Below are 17,798 nucleotides of genomic sequence, written 5' to 3'. Positions count from 1 at the left end.
CATCGTATAAAAGATCTTAATGAGATATTTCAAACAAGATCCATATTGCATATTTTTAGATTTCAATAAGTGCATAATTTTTGAACTTGAAATTGTCTTCTTAAAAAATAATGATTTTTTTTGCGTTGCGAAACGGATATATCACATAAGTTTTATAGTATAATAATAGTACATTCCACATGATATTATTTTGTATTTTGCCGACAATCACAACGCCTATGCGTGCTTATTTTTCGTTTATAAAAGAAATTGAGAAAATTTTAGGCGAAAATGCAAAATAATTTCAATTTCTAACTAGATTAAATCAACATTACTTAAATTTTCAAAAATTTCTGTACTAATTACACATTTATAATCTCATATAGTAAACACTTAATTTTGGGGGCCCAGGCCACATCAGTCACTTACCACCCGTTCCGCTTTTGGTCCTTAAAAAATAAGTACTTCTTTGTAATTTTCAAATTTAAAATAAGCAAGCTTAATGAAATAAAAAATTATGCAATATAGATCTTGTTTGATAGATTTCGATGAGATCTATCAAACCCTGCAAAAAAAAAAATTAAAAATTATTTTTGTAAGTTCATTATTTTAAACTTGAAAATATTTCATTATTTTTCAAGTACTCATTTGAGAAAGTGGAACGGAGTTAGCTCCGCCAATGCTTCCGGTTCTGAATTTCGATCTTCATTTTACCATAAACTGAACAAGTATTCCACATTCACACACGCAAACATAAAAACTCATCTCACACGAGAAGTGGGGCCCACACACATATGTGAAAGGAATTTGTGTGTGTGTGTGTGTTTTTTTTTACAAGGAATTTGTGTGTTTGAGTGTGTGTGATTGAAAATTAACCGAACCGCACTGCCCCATTGTCGTTCGATGAAACAAAATCCACCCGTTTCATTTTTGGGTTGCGGGCGGGTTCAAGAGTCGGACCTAGTACTAGTACATTGGAGCAACATCGTCAGCCGCTTTAACGTTTCAAACCACCACCACATTCCAGAACCAAAACCTAAAACCTCCTTCCCAGTTCCCACCCTACTTCGTCTCTCTCTCTCTCTCTCTCTCTCTCTCCTCCCTACTGACACAGCTCCCATCCGCAGACCGCGATCTGCTCTCAGTTCAACTGTTCTCTGGTAATCACTCCCACTTGCTTCATTTACATACAGATTAAGCACTTCCGTGTACATAATACACTTGTGTATCGGCGTCGGTTCACTCAAAATACGGTCCGGAAAAACACGATCTTGGCCTCTCTCGGCGTATGTATTTACCTGTGAAAATGTATATCTCTCTCTCTTCATCTTGTCGCTGCCTCTCTCAGTAGAATCTCTGAGAGATGAATGTTTTGCATGTGCTACTGTAAAAGGAACGAAGGAGAAAGTCCTGGATTTCAAATTGTAGATTGACGATTTTTTTACAGAGTAAAATCGACGCTGATACACTCGTGTATCCGAGTATGTATATACACAGGCTTTGTTTGTCGGTAGTTATATTCTCATTTCTGTGCTTATTTTCCAGCAGCGAAAAAATGTCGATTCGATCGTTGAACCCGAACGCGGAAGTACTGAACAAGTCTGCCGCGCTGCACATGAACATCAATGCCGCCAAGGGCTTGCAAGACGTCCTCAAGACCAATCTTGGTCCCAAAGGCACCATCAAGATGTGAGTACTCATACGTCTTCTTTTTAAAATGACACATTTCATCTTATTTTTCGCAACTTTTTACGTATCTTATTAGTTAGATGCTCGTGATTGGTTTCGTGTTGCGCGGAAACTTTGTGGTAGAAATCTAGGTTGTCATTGGGAAACTGATATAGAGACCGAAATCAGTGATACATTAGTCTAAGATACCCCCTCGGTCCCAAAAAGAATGTCTGGTCCGTAAAACGGTAACTTGAACAGAATATATTTTTATTCGAAGAAATTCTTACCTTTTTTTCAATTAAAAGGACTCTATATCTAGTATCTTGCTGGAAAAAAAAGTTTGAAATCTTTTGAATGAAAATGCATTTTTTAAAGTTCTCATTTTGCGGAGGGTCAGAGGGAGTATTAGTTTTAGTAACCCTTGTCTTGCATTGTCTCATTTTTCTCTGTTTTTTCCAGGCTTGTTGGTGGATCTGGGGACATTAAGCTCACTAAAGATGGTAACACACTCTTGAAAGAAATGGTTTGTTTTCTAATATCACTGTATCTCACTTGAAACCCTAGTTTTCCTGATTTGGTTAAGTTTTAGCTGTTTTGCAACTTTCTGTTAGATGATACTTCAGTGTTTTCTATGCAACTGAATGTAATAGGAATGATTTTTGTGTTCTTCCGGCATAAAGGTGCGGGATGGTCAAAAGGAGTTCTTTCACCTGTGAGGTTGTTATGGATTAGAAGTAGTAGTAATGAGGCGTCACTTGGGCTCTGTTCACTTGTTAAGAAATTAGTGCATGAAAAGTATTTCCGAGAAAATTATAGTGAAATGAAATAAAAGAAAATAAAATGTATTTTGCTTTATCCGTTCATTAGATGTAACAAACTTAAGAGAAAGTTGAAAAGTAGTAGTTTAATGTGAGTCCCTCAACTTTCCTCATAACTGAACACATAAATACAGACTAGTTAAACATTCCCATACTTTCATTTCCTTTCCTTGCAACTGATTGGGGCGTTAGGGAAATCAGATCATTACATGATACAGTATTGTCCATAGCCGGTGAATTAGTTGTTCAGTTGAAGAACAGTATGGATGCAGTTTTATATTTGTGCAAACCAATAAGGTTTGCTCGTGTTTAATTACATTTTCATCCCTTTAGCATATCCTTCAAAATTTCCGTAGTGAGCTATTTCAACTTCATTTGAAGCATGAATAAATAGTTGAAGGGCAGCGAAGGCAAAGGAGCATGATGTCAAAACTTAGCTGAGATTGTGCTAGTTTTTTTTGCTTACTTTTTTATCAGCAAGCAATGAACAATTATCAATAATATGTGAAAAGCACAAATGGTAGGGGACACGATAAAGAAACCCCTCAAAACTGCATATTACAAACTTCTCTCCAACCTCTAGGAGTTCCCTTTAAGGGAGGAGAAGCCAACACCCAAGATGATGACAGATAGCAAATCCTACCCCATAATGCTTCAATGACGTCATATTTCTCCTTTAATGATCCTTGCATTGCAATCCGACCAAACAACCGAAAATTTGGAAAAAAGGCACAATTCCAAAAAGCTTTAGCTTTCTTGTTGTGTCCAAGCTTTTGGACTCAAGGTACTGGAGCCACCCCACTAATATCCAGCATTTCCATCTTATTCTTTTTGCTTTGGTACCAGTGTTTGAGTTTTGCAGCTTATTCATGGGGTACAGGACACTGAATGTTTTTTTTATGTTTACAGCAAATCCAAAATCCAACTGCAATTATGATTGCAAGGACTGCAGTTGCCCAGGATGATATTAGTGGGGATGGAACAACTTCCACTGTCTTGTTCATTGGCGAACTTATGAAACAATCTGAACGTTGTATTGATGAAGGTCAAAATTCTGCTTTGATATAGCTGTGATTTTACATTCAATGTGTACTGTTTTTATGTTTTATCTTTGGTTATGGACCGATTACTATAGTGTAAACTTTAACTAGTTGTTTTGCATGGGGGTGGAATGCAACCCTATTTTTTCATGTCTATATGTTAAACTATAGTTTTTGGTTGCACAATAAAGATGCTTGATTGTCAGGTTTGTGGGGTGAAGTAATTGCTAATTTATTCCCTTGCTTCATCTTGTTAGTTTTTATATAAACAGTAATTTTTTTCCGCAGGGATGCACCCTCGTGTTCTGGTTGACGGTTTCGAAATTGCCAAGAGAGCAACACTGCAGTATCTTGAAAAATTCAAGACCCCTGTAGTGATGGGCAATGAACCTGATAAAGAGATACTTAAGATGGTAGCAAGGACAACCTTAAGAACAAAGGTTATTCACCTTATTATCTTATTTTTCTTGTCCCACCCTCCCCCTTCTGGTTTAACATCATCAGTGTTCTGTTACATTTTTTATCGTTTCATGTTGTATTCTCACGCAGTTGTATGAAGCACTAGCAGATCAATTGACGGACATAGTTGTAAATGCGGTGAGTGCTCCCAGTGATTTCACTTTGCATTTTGGTAGAAAAACTGATTTCTGTTTCAGGAGTATTAGGTTGACTGTGTACTAGTCCAGTTGTTTCTGCGTCTCGTGATAGCTATCTCTCTACATCTCGTAATCTTGTGTGATTATTTACCAGTTTTTGGTAGTCTACAAATTATCGTCACCTTTATCCGACTATGATTCAACTATCTGTGCGTTGACAGGTACTTTGCATTCGGAATCCTGAGGAAGCTATTGACCTGTTTATGGTTGAGATTATGCACATGCGCCATAAGTTTGATGTAGACACCCGTTTGGTAGGTCTAAATTTTCTTGTCGTCCCGTTACATCTGTGTGTGTGTGGGTTTACAAAGTTGAATATCATGCCAATGGATATGCCAGCTATGGTTTCAGGTTGCAGCATATGTTACTTATTTTTAGAAAGGTTACATCTATGTTGTAACAGAGTGTCGAGGGCAAAATATTGTCCTCTGGAAGAAATATCTTGTGTGTAACCCATTACAATTATGGTCAACAAGGAATACTAAATTTTGGGTGCTATATTGTGCATGTATGGACGGGCGTTTGTGTGTGTGTGTGAGAGAGAGAGTTGTTACCATGAGGTCTTGTTTTCTCACATTATGATTAAAATTCTCTAGGTTGAGGGTCTTGTCCTGGATCATGGTTCAAGACATCCTGACATGAAGAGGAGAGCTGAGAACTGTCATATCTTGACGTGCAATGTAGGCCTGGAGTATGAGAAAAGGTAAATGCTGTTAAGCCATGTTGGTGGGAAAGGGGGAAGGTGAATTTACTTTTCCATATGTATGTGTTTCTTTGTTAAGATGAAGAAAAGTTTATTTGGAGAGGAAATTCAAGTTTTTGATTTATTGAACCCTGGGGAGCTTAAAATTGAGTTATGGTGCAAGTTTATGAAGGTATGACTGCATTTGAGGAGTTATGGGGGAGCATTGTAAGGTTTAGGTCATCTAGACAGGGAAGCATTCTTGCCTACCATCTCAAATTTTCCGTAGTGAGAATTTTGCAATTTTTCAAGGGGGAGGTGGATTTGCATAAGTCAATGTTACTACCTAACAAACTTTGTATCAGTCATTAACAACCTCGAACTACTTATTAACTTCACACTCTTTTCTTTTTTTTCCCTATCAACCTTTTTACTTAACATGCTTGATTTACCGTGGGCATGCCAAGCTGACATGTATTTGTTTTCTATCTCAGCGAAGTAAATGCAGGCTTTTTCTACTCAAGTGCAGAGCAGAGAGAGGCAATGGTTACAGCAGAAAGGCGTTCAGTCGATGAAAGGGTGAAGAAAATCATTGAGCTAAAGAACAAGGTGCTGACTTAAGCATGTAGAACTACTCTCATATTGTTGTCAAGGCTTTCTAAGTTTGATGTCTCTAAACAAGACTTTGCTTGATGTTTAGGTTTGCTCCGGTAATGATAGCAACTTTGTTGTTATCAATCAGAAAGGGATTGATCCTCCATCCCTGGACCTTCTTGCTAGGGAAGGGGTAAGCCACGCTTACTCCCAGTTTATTGTACTTGTTATCACTGATGTTGCCAGTCGTTATTTGATTTAGAGTAGTTTACTTTTCCCTGAATTTTTTCAGGTCTCTTGACTCTCTACCCTGTGTGCAAGTTCTGCTGCTTTTGACTTAATATTCTAACCTTTTAGGGGACTCCAGAGCTCACTTATAGTGTTCTTTCAATTACCATTACTGTGTGAACTGATAATCAGATTGCCAAATTGGTTGTTATCTACCAATGGATGCTTTTTTTGTAGATTGGATGATTCATTTTCTCTTTTCCCAATCACGTAGATAGAAAGTGATAAAACAATGAGTGAAAAATTGGAAATGACTAACAGCGAAGAAGAGAAGGCAAGAATAAGATTACCTCACCTCAGCTAAACAACTAACAAGTTATTTGCCGCATAGGCTAAACTAAATAATTTTTTAGTGCATTTTATGTCTTGTCCATTCCGTGAAACAGCAGCAGGGTAGGAGCACTAGAAGGGCTTCTCTTAACCTGCTGCAGCTACAAATCCTATATTTAAATCTTGCTAGTTCGTTAATTAGGTGGGTCTTTGTGAATTAATGTCAAAGATTAGGTTTGTACCAATCTACCCCTCTTATACCCTGTAAATGGAGATACAATGGGGTATAGTATTTTCCTTCCTGATTTGGTGTTGAAACTGAGCAAGTTTTTTGGTTAACTTCCCATCTTTTTTCAACTTGATAAATCACTTGTTTCTCAGATAATAGCTCTTAGAAGGGCAAAGAGGAGAAATATGGAGCGTTTGGTCTTGGCTTGTGGTGGGGAGGCTGTCAACTCTGTTGATGATTTGACTCCTGATTGCCTTGGATGGGCGGGACTCGTGTATGAGCATGTTCTTGGAGAAGACAAGTACACATTTGTGGAAAATGTGAAGAATCCTCACTCCTGTACAATCTTAATAAAAGGTACTTGAAATGCTTTCCTAGCTTTACTGAGTCTACGATATTTAATTATACCATTTGGTTGATTAGACAGTTAATTTCATTGAAATTGTCCATATATGTTCAAAGTCCTATTGCTTTTTGTCAAACACAGTAGCGATTCAGTTCATTGCCATGCTTGTTTGTGCAGGACCCAATGATCATACAATTGCCCAAATTAAGGATGCTGTTCGTGATGGCCTGAGAGCAGTGAAAAATACAATTGAAGATGAATCTGTAGTCCTAGTGAGTTGAAATCTTAAACCTATGTCTGCTATCAATGTTTCACATTTTTGAACATGTGAAGCATCTGACTCGCTTTGCAATTCATCAATTTGCAAACTCTACGGCATGGATGAGCATTCACAGATATATTGTACTTAGAATATGCAACAAACAGTCAACTAAATTACATTCCTTTAGGGTTTTATTCTTTTGTTTTATTTTCTTCTCTCTACTGTTTTAGTCATGAAAAAGATTTTTTTCTTGGTTTTTTAAATTAGCAATTTTTGATGCACTTTGAATGGATCTCGAAGCATTGTTGGTGTTCATTTTTGTAATGGGGTGGGTATCTTTGTGTTTGCTGCATAAGGATACGACGACACTCAAGCATATATGTATACATTTGCTTCTTTATATAGTAATTTTTTGCATATGGAAATGGAAATTGTAATAGGATGGAGAAAAGGCTGTAGAAGTTTTTCCCGAATATTTTATCTTTGGCATTTAGTCCTGCTTAGCCTTTTCATAAAAAGCAGTGACTAACTGATTGCTCGCTAGTCGCTATTTACTACAGGGAACTGTAGAATTTAGGAATGTTCTTGTCAAAATTAAGCCCCTATTCTACATTTCCGAAGCTATTGTTTGCACTCACCCAAAATCTTGACATTCTAGGTTTTCAAAAGATTTTTAATTCTTCCCTGTATTGTTTTTTCAATTATGACATTTCTTGCTTCTTCTTCAGGGAGCAGGGGCTTTTGAAGTTGCAGCCAGACAATATCTAGTGAATGAAGTAAAGAAAACTGTTCAAGGGGTAATGAGAATTTTCTTTATACCACGAACGGTCCCATTCTTAACACGTTTTACTAAGCCCTTATGTACACATATTGTGACAATCGCTCGTTTTTACAAACTTGGAGCAGCGTGCTCAACTTGGCGTTGAAGCTTTTGCTGATGCCCTTCTGGTGGTTCCGAAGACACTAGCTGAAAATTCTGGCCTTGACACTCAAGATGTCATAATTGCTCTTACGGTATTCAATTTGTGGCAGAAGTGATCCTTTTTCTTAAATTCCCTATGAAATTGATTCAACCTTCTCATGCTATCTGGATATTCGTACAGGGAGAGCACGATAGAGGAAATATTGTGGGATTAAACCAACACACTGGAGAACCTATTGACCCTCAAATGGAGGGTATTTTCGACAACTACTCGGTCAAGCGCCAAATCATAAACTCTGGGTACTTTGTAAATCATTTCTTCCTTGTGTTGTACAAGCATATCATGATGATCATTCATTTGCATTTGTGCATTCTGACATTGCTAGCCTCTTGTGGTTTTCCATCAGACCACATGTTCATACCCAATTTTGCTTTCTGTGCGTTTTCTTTTCTTTGGTTATGTATCTCATAGTTTTGACACTTCCACAGGCCTGTGATCGCATCCCAGTTGCTTTTGGTGGATGAAGTGATTCGTGCAGGGCGTAACATGCGGAAGCCAACTTAGTTGTTTTACGTTTGCCTATACTTTTTTACCAGGTTTTGTCTTCTTTGTTGGAGGGCATTGGAATTGCCTATGTATTGTTTTCAACTGTATCTGCACAAATGAGACTGGTTGTCGTTTTTGAGGTTTGTGGAGGGCTTCTTGGTCATGATCCCTGGAATTTTGTTTAGAATTGGTGAACCCTTGGTATTACCATATTCTCATCTTTTGTTCATGTTTACACCATATGATCCGCTTATGTAGGTTGTGACTAGTTCTAAGTACTTATCCGCCATTGCTTTGCCATGGTTGTTGCTCATGGCATATTTTCCCCAAGTTTACTCTGCTTTGCTACCACCACCACGCAACCACCATTACCTCTCCATATCCCCACCACCTTCCACTGCTACATTAACCCCACTTCTTCACTAGCAGGAATACACTACTACTTTGTACCATCATCACTTGCATTGCCATCCGCCACTGCTATCTCTCCGTCACATTACCTCTGTTACAGCCCGTTTCGATCCCGTCCACGAATGAGGACTGACCTAAAGTATGCATCAACCCCTTAATCCCTCAGCTTCACTACCGTTTTGATAGGTTTAAAGAAAGGGACCAATCCCTCAGCTCCACTACCGTTTTGGTAGGTTTAAAGGGGTTGATGCATACTTTAGGTCAGTCCTCATTCGTGGACGGGATTGTGACAGGAAAGCTTGGCCAGGAGTAGTTTTTAGGCGGTTGAGGGGTGCTCTTCCTGATGCCATACCAAACATGCACTACCTATTCTGTGTAAAGATGATCGAATGTGCCTGAGAAACTTTTCAGGGAATGTGGAGAAGTTGATTAGGCACGGCCCATTTGGGTTTCAACAGCTGGAGTTCTAAGAGGTAAGTTTCTACATCCAGTCATTTTTTATCCAAAGGGAGAAATGAAAGGTAAATTCTAATTTTTAGCAAACTCATATTCATGGAGAAATAAAACAAATTAAGTGCTACTACTCTCTTAGTATTTGTTATTCGATTTGGTGCAACCCCTTGTATTTTCACTACGAATAGGACATCCTTAAATGCCAACTAATCTTCATGGCATCTAGGCCTTTTTTCCAGCTCTCTGACCATGCCAAGGACTTGCTAACTCATACGACTTGGGTTCTGGTTAAGTCCTTTTGTCCTTTCATAACCCCTACTATCCTTTCATAACCCCTACAGTTATGTCCCAAATTGAACCTTATGTCCCAATTGGTTGGCTTAGCTACATGAATTATCTTTTGCTTCAATCGAGGGCTATACACCTGGTTCAATTAAGCATTGGTTTCACCGGTGATCAAGTGATTAGATATTATCTATTGATGGTGATCAGTACTTGTGAGTTAGTTTAAGCTTGATGGTGGTGTTGGTACATGAACATAAATGTTATCGGCCCAAGCAATCCTAAATGTTAAGTTAAGCCTTTGGACCTTCTTGAGGCTTTTGTGGCTTGAGTTGCTTAATGCTTCTGCCATTGTGGCTCATCTCCGAGAGGGTCCACCACTACACCTCATGAGTTGGAATTCTAGTTAGGAAGCTTTGATATGTCGGGTCAGTCGGGTTTGAATGAGTCAAGTTGTGGGCCATGTAGATAGCTTAAGGCACATGTTAGATGGGCTATGAACCACATATACAGTATTGTTAATAGGTTAACTTTGATATGGAAAAAGCTACCAAAATTAAGGTACATGACATGTACGACTGGATGTGCCCTTGGAAATTTTAATATTTCAATCTGGAAGGTACGTGTACATATTTCACTGAACCTTCCGAACCTCTTATTGGATATTTCTAGATGGTTAAAGTGAATGGAGTCTATCGTCCATCTTGTTTGTCTGGCTAATGTATAGGTGTGCTGCAACTTTTGGGTGAATTTGTTTCCTGTGGTTGGTAATAATATGGTTTCTGCCTGGATTGAACCCTCACAGGCACCATTTCTTGCTATGATTGTGTTCGTTATCTGGCTAATGTACAGTTGTGCTGCTTGTGCATAAAGATCGTGCAGCATTTTTGTCATTTAGACACTTTGATTGTGGGGTTTATGTAGAAACCCAACCCTTTGGATGGAGAGATTTTAGGAGAAAATAAACCAAAGGGTCATGGTTTTTAGTCAAATCATTCATTTGGATAGAGTATTTTGACGAGAAATAGAAAGAAAATGGAAATACTTTGGTTGACATCGACTCCATTTCCTTTTCCATCTTGATTCATCCATGCTGCTGGCTGGCATGCATGTTGCTTCGCATTCCCCCATTCCGGTTACTCTGTTTACATCTTTGTAGCCTGTTTATTAGTGATGATTTTGTGGAAAGTTATTTAGCTTTGCTAGATATAAGATGAAAATCTTGAAACTTGATGTTGAAATATGATAAATCATGAAATGTTGATAAATGAATGCGCATTTTGTACAGGTGCACAACTATACTTGTATTGTCCTGTAATTTCATTTGACACTTAAGTACACCATATGATTCGTTTATGCAGGTTGAGATAAGTCATCATTTTATTTAGTACTTTTCAGCTATTGTTTTACTGTGGTGGTTGCTAATATAGTAGCAGATTTCTCCCAAGTTTACTCTGTTATGTTAGCCTAATAATGGCACGAGTCAGAAATCGATCTGGCATGCTCGGTCACGTGCGTAATGGGACCTGGGTCCTTATGTGCCCCCACAGGGTGCTGTGCTCGTTGGATAAGTCCCGTTCCAAGCCAATGAGATCTGGACTTCATTTTGTTTGGCCCATTGAGTTTGTTGTCCGTGCCAAAATAGAGATTGATCAGAAATAACACAAGAAAAAGTGTTTTGTTCATCTGGGTTTCGATATTCAATCACATTTTTGGCAGGTGGGACTAGCTTGACGAGCCAAACAATATGAATGGTTTGGATTGCACTAATAGTCAGAGATGGACCCATCCAAAGAGCTCACCACCATGCTGTGTGTAGTAGAGCCCCCAGCTGCTGGTTATGTATTTTTAGAGTATAAGCTAAATTTACATCACATGCATGAGCTTGATTTTTTTTCCCTGTCAAATAGACATGGAAATTCAACTTTCAAATAAAACTGGTTATTTATTTTTAGAGCCACAAACATCTGAATCTTGCCCTACCACTGTTCCTGGACTAGCTTAAACCGTGCAAGGCCACTTAAGGCCAAGATATAAAATTTCCTACGGCTTTCATGGTATTTAACTGCTCAGTTTCTGTTAGGATCGTTACACACACGTACACGATTTATGAGTTTAAAACAGTAAAGAATCAGCGCAGAGATATACGTGGTTTTTCAAAATCGGGTACGTCCGTGACAGCGAGAGCGGCTACTGTTCTTTTATTATCACAGTATGAATTAGTGTTTACAACATAGAGTATTTATAACTACTCTATTCTAACCCTAACCAAATTTGGCCTATATTCTAAAAATACTCTTGTACGATACCGTACCGATACCGCTCCACTCATTGTGCTTCGCTCCACTCATTCCGCTCCGCTACACTTCGGTATCTGGTCTTCTTTCTAGAATTCTTTAATATCTCTTCATACTTAACATATGAGCCACAGTTGTAACAGTGTGTTATTCTAATTCAGAATAGATACTTATCGACATCGAATTGAGCTGATTTTGGGGGTGTTCCACTTTCATTTAAAAGGAACTTTTAGAAAAAGAAGATAATTTCAAGCTCAAAAATCATGTGTTTAAGCAAATAATTTTTTTACCAATATGAATCTTGTTTGATAGATTTTATTGAAATCTTTTAAATGGTGTAAAAAAAATCAAAAAATTATTTTTTATTTTCGTTATATTTGAATTTGAAATTACTTTTTTGTTTAAAAAGAAGATTTGGAAAGAAAGCGGAATAAGAGCCCTCTTAAAAAAATTTATGAATATTTTCTTGTATTTGTATGGGACGTGGGGTGTACTCCACGTGGACGTAGTATAAATGTGTAGTACACGTAGGAGTATATATTGTTTTGCCCGATCACCATATTTCCGAGCACCAAAGCTTAGTAGAATCAAAGATGTCGTAGTTATATTCATGGCCGTACAAGCTCGACGAATCACGGCCTGTCTCGGACGCTTGAACTCAATCACGTACAAATCCCAGTCCCTTTGCTCCTCAACTTCCCAGTTCCAGTTTCGATTTTCGACCTTTAATCTGCTTCCAAACCCATCAAACAACGAATTCCAAAACCCACCAACAATCCAACCTCCCATTGACGAATCCCACGTCCTGAACCATCTCTCTGACCTCTTACCAATCCGTCGCAGCGCAACAGTTCCAGAGCAGTTTACTTACGAGCAACTGGAGGTTAGGGCCGTCGATGGGTTCTTGACACCCGAAGAGAAACTCAGAGGCGTCTTTCTTCAGAAACTCATCGGTAAAACTGCAATCGAGCGGGCTTTATCAAATACCCATGTTGAATTGAGTGTTGATATCGTTGCCAAGGTAGTGAACAGGGGAAATTTGGGAGGTGAAGCAATGATTATGTTTTTCAATTGGGCAACTAAGCAACCGACGATCGCTGAAGGTATCGATTGTTATCATGTGATTCTTAAGGCACTTGGGAGAAGGAAATTCTTCGATCACATGGTGGGTGTGTTGCATGATATGAAGATGGAAGGAACGCGTCCTGTTTCAGATACCTGGGAGATTGTAATGGACAGTTATGTCCGGGCTCGTCGGGTGTCGAAAGCTATCCAAATGTTTGGACAATTGGAAGAGTTCGGGTCGAGATGTGATACGGAGTCTCTCAACGTGCTCCTACGGTGTCTGTGCCGACGGTCCCATGTGGGTGCTGCGAATTCGTTCCTTAACAAAATCGAAGGGAAGATACCCTTTAATAGTATCACATACAACATTCTTATTTCTGGGTGGTCGAAATTTGGAAGAATTGGTGAAATGGAGACGAGTTTGAGAGCGATGATGGAGGATGGATTTGATCCTGATTGTCTAACGTTTAGTTATCTTATCGAGGGATTGGGAAGAGCTGGTCGAATTGAAGATGCGGTTGAGATCTTTGATAGTATGAAGGAGAGGGGGCGCGAGCCAGATGCTCGTGTTTACAACGCGATGATTTCTAATTTTATTTCAGTAGGCGATTTCGATGAAGGCATCAAGTATTATGAGTGTATGCTGAGAAACAACTGTGAGCCAAGTATGGATACTTACACCAGATTGATTGCTGCTTTCCTTAAAGCTCGCAGAGTGGCCAATGCGATTGAAATGTTTGATGCGATGTTGTGCCGAGGATTGATTCCCACTTCAGGGACCGTAACCTCTTTCATTGAACCTCTCTGTAGCTATGGTCCGCCGCATGCAGCTTTAATGATCTACGAGAAAGCAAGAAAGGTCGGATGTCGGGTATCACTGACCGCGTACAAGTTGTTACTCATGCGACTTTCTAGATTTGGTAGATGTGGCATGCTGTTGAATGTGTGGGATGAGATGCAAAAGAGTGGGTACCCTTCTGATGTGGAAGTTTACGAGCACGTAATTAACGGCCTTTGCAACGTAGGGCAACTGGAGAATGCCATCCTTGTTATGGAGGAGTCTGTTCGAAAAGGTTTTTGTCCGAGCAGGCTTATTTACAGCAAATTGAGTAACAAACTATTGTCTTCAAATAAAGTTGACATGGCTTACAAGCTTTTCTTGAAAATCAGAGTTGCTCGTCGTAGTGAAAATGCTCGAAGACTTTGGCGTGCTAAAGGGTGGCATTTCTGAGTTTCCAATCTTTATCAGCCTGCAAGCACAAGTACCTGATGGGCCCGTCTGCCTCGTCGTTCTGGATACAGGTAACTTGCCTGCTAAAGGAGTAGTACTCGTAAGTGTAATGCTTGACTTTTGTAGGATGATCTACAGCTTATAAGCGCAGTGGCCTCGCTCATGTTTCCAATTCTTAGCTTCTGTGTTTATCAGCTGGCAAGTGCTGCAGAAATGTCATCGTCCTGTCTTCCTTTCGGTTATATTTTACGCAAGAAACAGATACTGCACGCTTGGACATGTTTACATACTGTAAAAGGTGATTGAACCATGACAAACTCCCACCTTTTCTTTCTTTGGGACTATGATTATCGTGCTGATAGATTTTTTTACCAACAAGAAAAATAAGTATTGGAATCTCCCTCCGTTCACACTCGTTATCTGCTTCTTTTCTATGCTAGTGCTATTAGATTGTCGCGACAGGATAGCTTTCCGGTGATAGCTTCACACTATGCTTGTGATATTTACCCATTTCTGAAGGCATGGTTTGCTTTTTTTGTTTTGCAAGATCTAAAAATACCACGTATAAGCGTAAACTGAAAACATTCTGAATGGCTTCACAGTATTCGTACAGAAATATGAATTCAACCCATTGAAATTCGAAATGAAAGGGCTGATTTTCCTTGTATAGCCCAGCAGGAGGACGCACCAGATTGCACGATTACTGCATGTCTCCGCCCTCAGATGAATCCTAGGATGGTCTTTGGTCAGTTTCGGAGGTAGGGGACGAAATTGCTCTCCCACTTAAGAAAATTTTCTGAATATTATTGTCACAAAGTGTCGATCAACTGTCATGTGTCCCATTTTGTCTCTGATTCGGGAAATGTGGTTCAAGAAGCATAAGTGTGACAGGTTCCGAAAATATGTCCAACATTCTTGTAGTCATGGAAATATGGAGTGCTTTGATGTGATATACTCTCGGTAGTTCCGTACTCTTTGGGACAACTTTCAAAAGAGCTCTATCGCGACTTCGGGTCTAGAGGAGGTCCATAGTGATGTAGGAAAAATTGAGGAAGATCAATTGTTTTATTTTCATTGTTTTGGAGTTAAATTTTGTCTAGTTGTTTTCTAGCCTTGGTTTCTTGAACACATGAGCTTCCCATTGTGTACCAAATTAAATTTCCTAGTTTTAGGTTTCTGGTTGATAAAGAACTAGGCTTAATAATTAGGACAATGTATAGAAATGGTTCCTCTAGTAACCGAGTCTCATTTTCGTTCCCCTAGTGTCAGAATACTGTCAGAATAGTTTAAATTGCTACTAGGGGTACGAATACGATTTCAGAGTTTTTTTTTTCCTGCAAGATGATGTGGTTGGGGCCCGCGCATTGTCATGTTAGCGTCGGGGGCTGAGTTGGGAAAACGTAGACTTATTGCTGTTGTGTAGGAGAAATTATTCATTGCCCCAAAGGCAACACCTAATCTTTAACAGGTGGTGCCTTTTACCAATTAAAATTTGCCCAATTGAAAGTGTCAGACTTCTAAGCAACCTCTCACTTGACGGGATAGAGGCAAACGGAAATGCAGTCTACCTACCCCTTGTCTTTTCAATTTCAATTTTAATTTCTCCCCCTATCCCACTAGACACACAGTCTTTTCTCTAAAATTAAGTGTTTTAAATTTCAATTCGTTTGAATGGATGAGAAGATTTTATTTTTTTTATCATTTAATTCTAAAGGATCATAATTAAATTTTGACTATAGGGCTCTCGTTGATTAGCCCTAAGAAAGTCGTAGAATCAAATATCTTTTAGGACTAACCAACGAGATCCCTAGAGTCAAAATTTAATTATGACCATTTAGGATAAAATGATCAGAAAACTAAAATCTTTCTATCGGTTCAAACGGATTGAAATTTGGAGCACTTAATTTTTTAACCATATTTTTTAATATATAAACTGAAGGTTGAAAAATTAATTGTTCTAAATTTCAATCCGTTTGAATGGGTGAGAAGATTTTATTTATCTGATCATTTAATTTTAAAGGGTCATAATTAAATTTTGACTATAGAGCTCTCGTTGGTTAGTCCTAAGAGATATTTGATTCTACGACTTTCTTATGGCTAATCAACGAGAGCCCTATAGTCAAAATTTAATTATGACCCTTTAGAATTAATGATAAAAAAATAAAATCTTCTCACCCATTCAAACGGATTGAAATTTAAAACACTTATAATTTTAAAGAAAAGGCTGTGTGTCTAGTGGGATAAGAGGAGAAATTAAAATTGAAATTGAAAAGACAAGGGGTAGGTAGACTGCATTTCCGTTTGCTTCTTCTCCGTCAAGTGAGAGGTTGCTTATGTGGCAGAAGTCTGACACTTTCAATTGGGCAAATTTTAATTGGTAAAAGGCACCACCTGTTAAAGATGAGGTGTTGCCTTTGGGGCAATGAATAATTTCTCGTTGTGTAGCCTACATTCCTAAACAAATAAAAGAAAAGGAAAAAAAATAGTACTCTCTTACGTAATTGGTACAAATGATGAAGGGAAATGATTTTTACACTTTCCTTTTAACCATCTACACTTCATTTTTTTTTTGTTTTTATCCACATGAATTTATAATATTGTCCTTAAATGTGTGGAAAAATTTATTGAATAAATGGTAAGATAATAAATTCAAGTGAATAAAGACAAAAAGTAATGTGAATTGTAAAAAGAAAAGTGTAAATCAATTCTCATATGAATTCGTACATCCATCTACATCATCAATCAATCAATCAATACATACTCTATACAAATGTGTTTTGCCTTCAAACGCCTCCAAACTATCATTCCTAATTTTCCAGATTTTTAATTTTTTTGTTTAGTTAGAGAGAGAGAGAGAGAGAGAGAGAGAGAGAGAGAGAGAGAGAGAGAGAGAGAGAGAGAGAGAGAGAGAGAGAGAGAGAGAGAGAGAGAGAGAGAGAGAGAGAGAGAGAGAGAGAGAGAGACTGAGACTTGGGGGTTGGATATAGAGGAAAAATTATTCTAGGCACCTGTAGGGGTACCATCACATAGTACTCTAAATTCATTTTCCACCAAACATGTCTTTCAGTGCATAGAATGAGACCAATGCTAGCGTGCATCGAATATGGGACTGAAAGAATATTAAACTATTCTTTTTGTCACTAACATTTGTGCTCGTTTGATACACGAGGCCGAAAAAAATCAATGTGATTTTTTAATCTCATGCATTGAACAGGCACAAACGCTAGTTTATAGTATGTGTATGTGTTTTTGTTTATGCATTATGAGACTAGCTATTCAAAGAGTGAAAACGTGTTTGTATTGTTTCTTTATTACGAGACTAGATTATGAAACCAAAATGCACAAGATCGAATATCAAGTACTTGGAAATGGAAAAACTCAAGTTTATTGGACATCATTAGAAGTGGCAATCCTAACCCATATTTTTAATCCGCCCAAATCCGCCCACTTTTAACCCAATCCAACCCGCCCATACTGTATAATGAGTTTATTCCATTCCGAAGACTTCACTGAAGAAGTTCCCCTCACTCCAGCCTTTAGCCTTTTGACGAACTGAGCGGTGGGGATTTAAACGTAGCCATTCGAATAAAAGCGCAGTCACCACAATTTCCCTTCAGAGGTTAGAGTACGAAAGAGTTCCAGCAGACCACCCATAACAGTTAGAGTAATAGAACCCCCAACAGTGACTCTTTAGAGTCAAACTTGACTGGTACTCTTACTCTTTTGAGTCCAATCCCGAGCAGAGTTCATACGTG

General features: G+C 38.5%; 2 protein-coding genes across 3 annotated transcripts; both read left to right on the top strand.

Moving 5' to 3' along the window:
• Positions 1-925: 925 nt before the first annotated feature.
• LOC131304619 (T-complex protein 1 subunit zeta 1) lies at positions 926-8,544 on the top strand. 2 transcript variants are annotated; one of them, XM_058331933.1, is made up of 16 exons: positions 926-1,139; positions 1,528-1,668; positions 2,110-2,173; positions 3,378-3,513; positions 3,797-3,948; positions 4,058-4,105; positions 4,326-4,418; positions 4,761-4,867; positions 5,341-5,455; positions 5,547-5,633; positions 6,380-6,584; positions 6,751-6,845; positions 7,564-7,632; positions 7,742-7,849; positions 7,939-8,057; positions 8,247-8,544. In XM_058331933.1, exons 2-16 carry the CDS (start codon positions 1,535-1,537, stop codon positions 8,320-8,322), a joined length of 1,608 nt encoding a protein of 535 aa, XP_058187916.1. In that variant the 5' UTR covers positions 926-1,139; positions 1,528-1,534; the 3' UTR covers positions 8,323-8,544. The 2 variants fall into 2 exon arrangements, with proteins under 2 accessions (XP_058187916.1, XP_058187914.1); XM_058331931.1 differs by having other exon boundaries at positions 977-1,139; positions 1,525-1,668.
• A 3,763-nt stretch (positions 8,545-12,307) lies between these two features.
• Positions 12,308-14,312, top strand: LOC131304618 (putative pentatricopeptide repeat-containing protein At5g43820). The gene has a single exon (XM_058331930.1). The coding sequence runs from the start codon at positions 12,358-12,360 to the stop codon at positions 14,041-14,043; it is 1,686 nt and encodes a 561-aa protein (XP_058187913.1). The 5' UTR covers positions 12,308-12,357; the 3' UTR covers positions 14,044-14,312.
• The last annotated feature ends 3,486 nt before the right edge of the window (positions 14,313-17,798 follow it).

Source organism: Rhododendron vialii, chromosome 10a, assembly GCF_030253575.1.
Source record: "Rhododendron vialii isolate Sample 1 chromosome 10a, ASM3025357v1".
Taxonomy (NCBI): Eukaryota; Viridiplantae; Streptophyta; class Magnoliopsida; order Ericales; family Ericaceae; genus Rhododendron; species Rhododendron vialii.
This window is presented reverse-complemented; position numbering and strand designations above follow the sequence as displayed.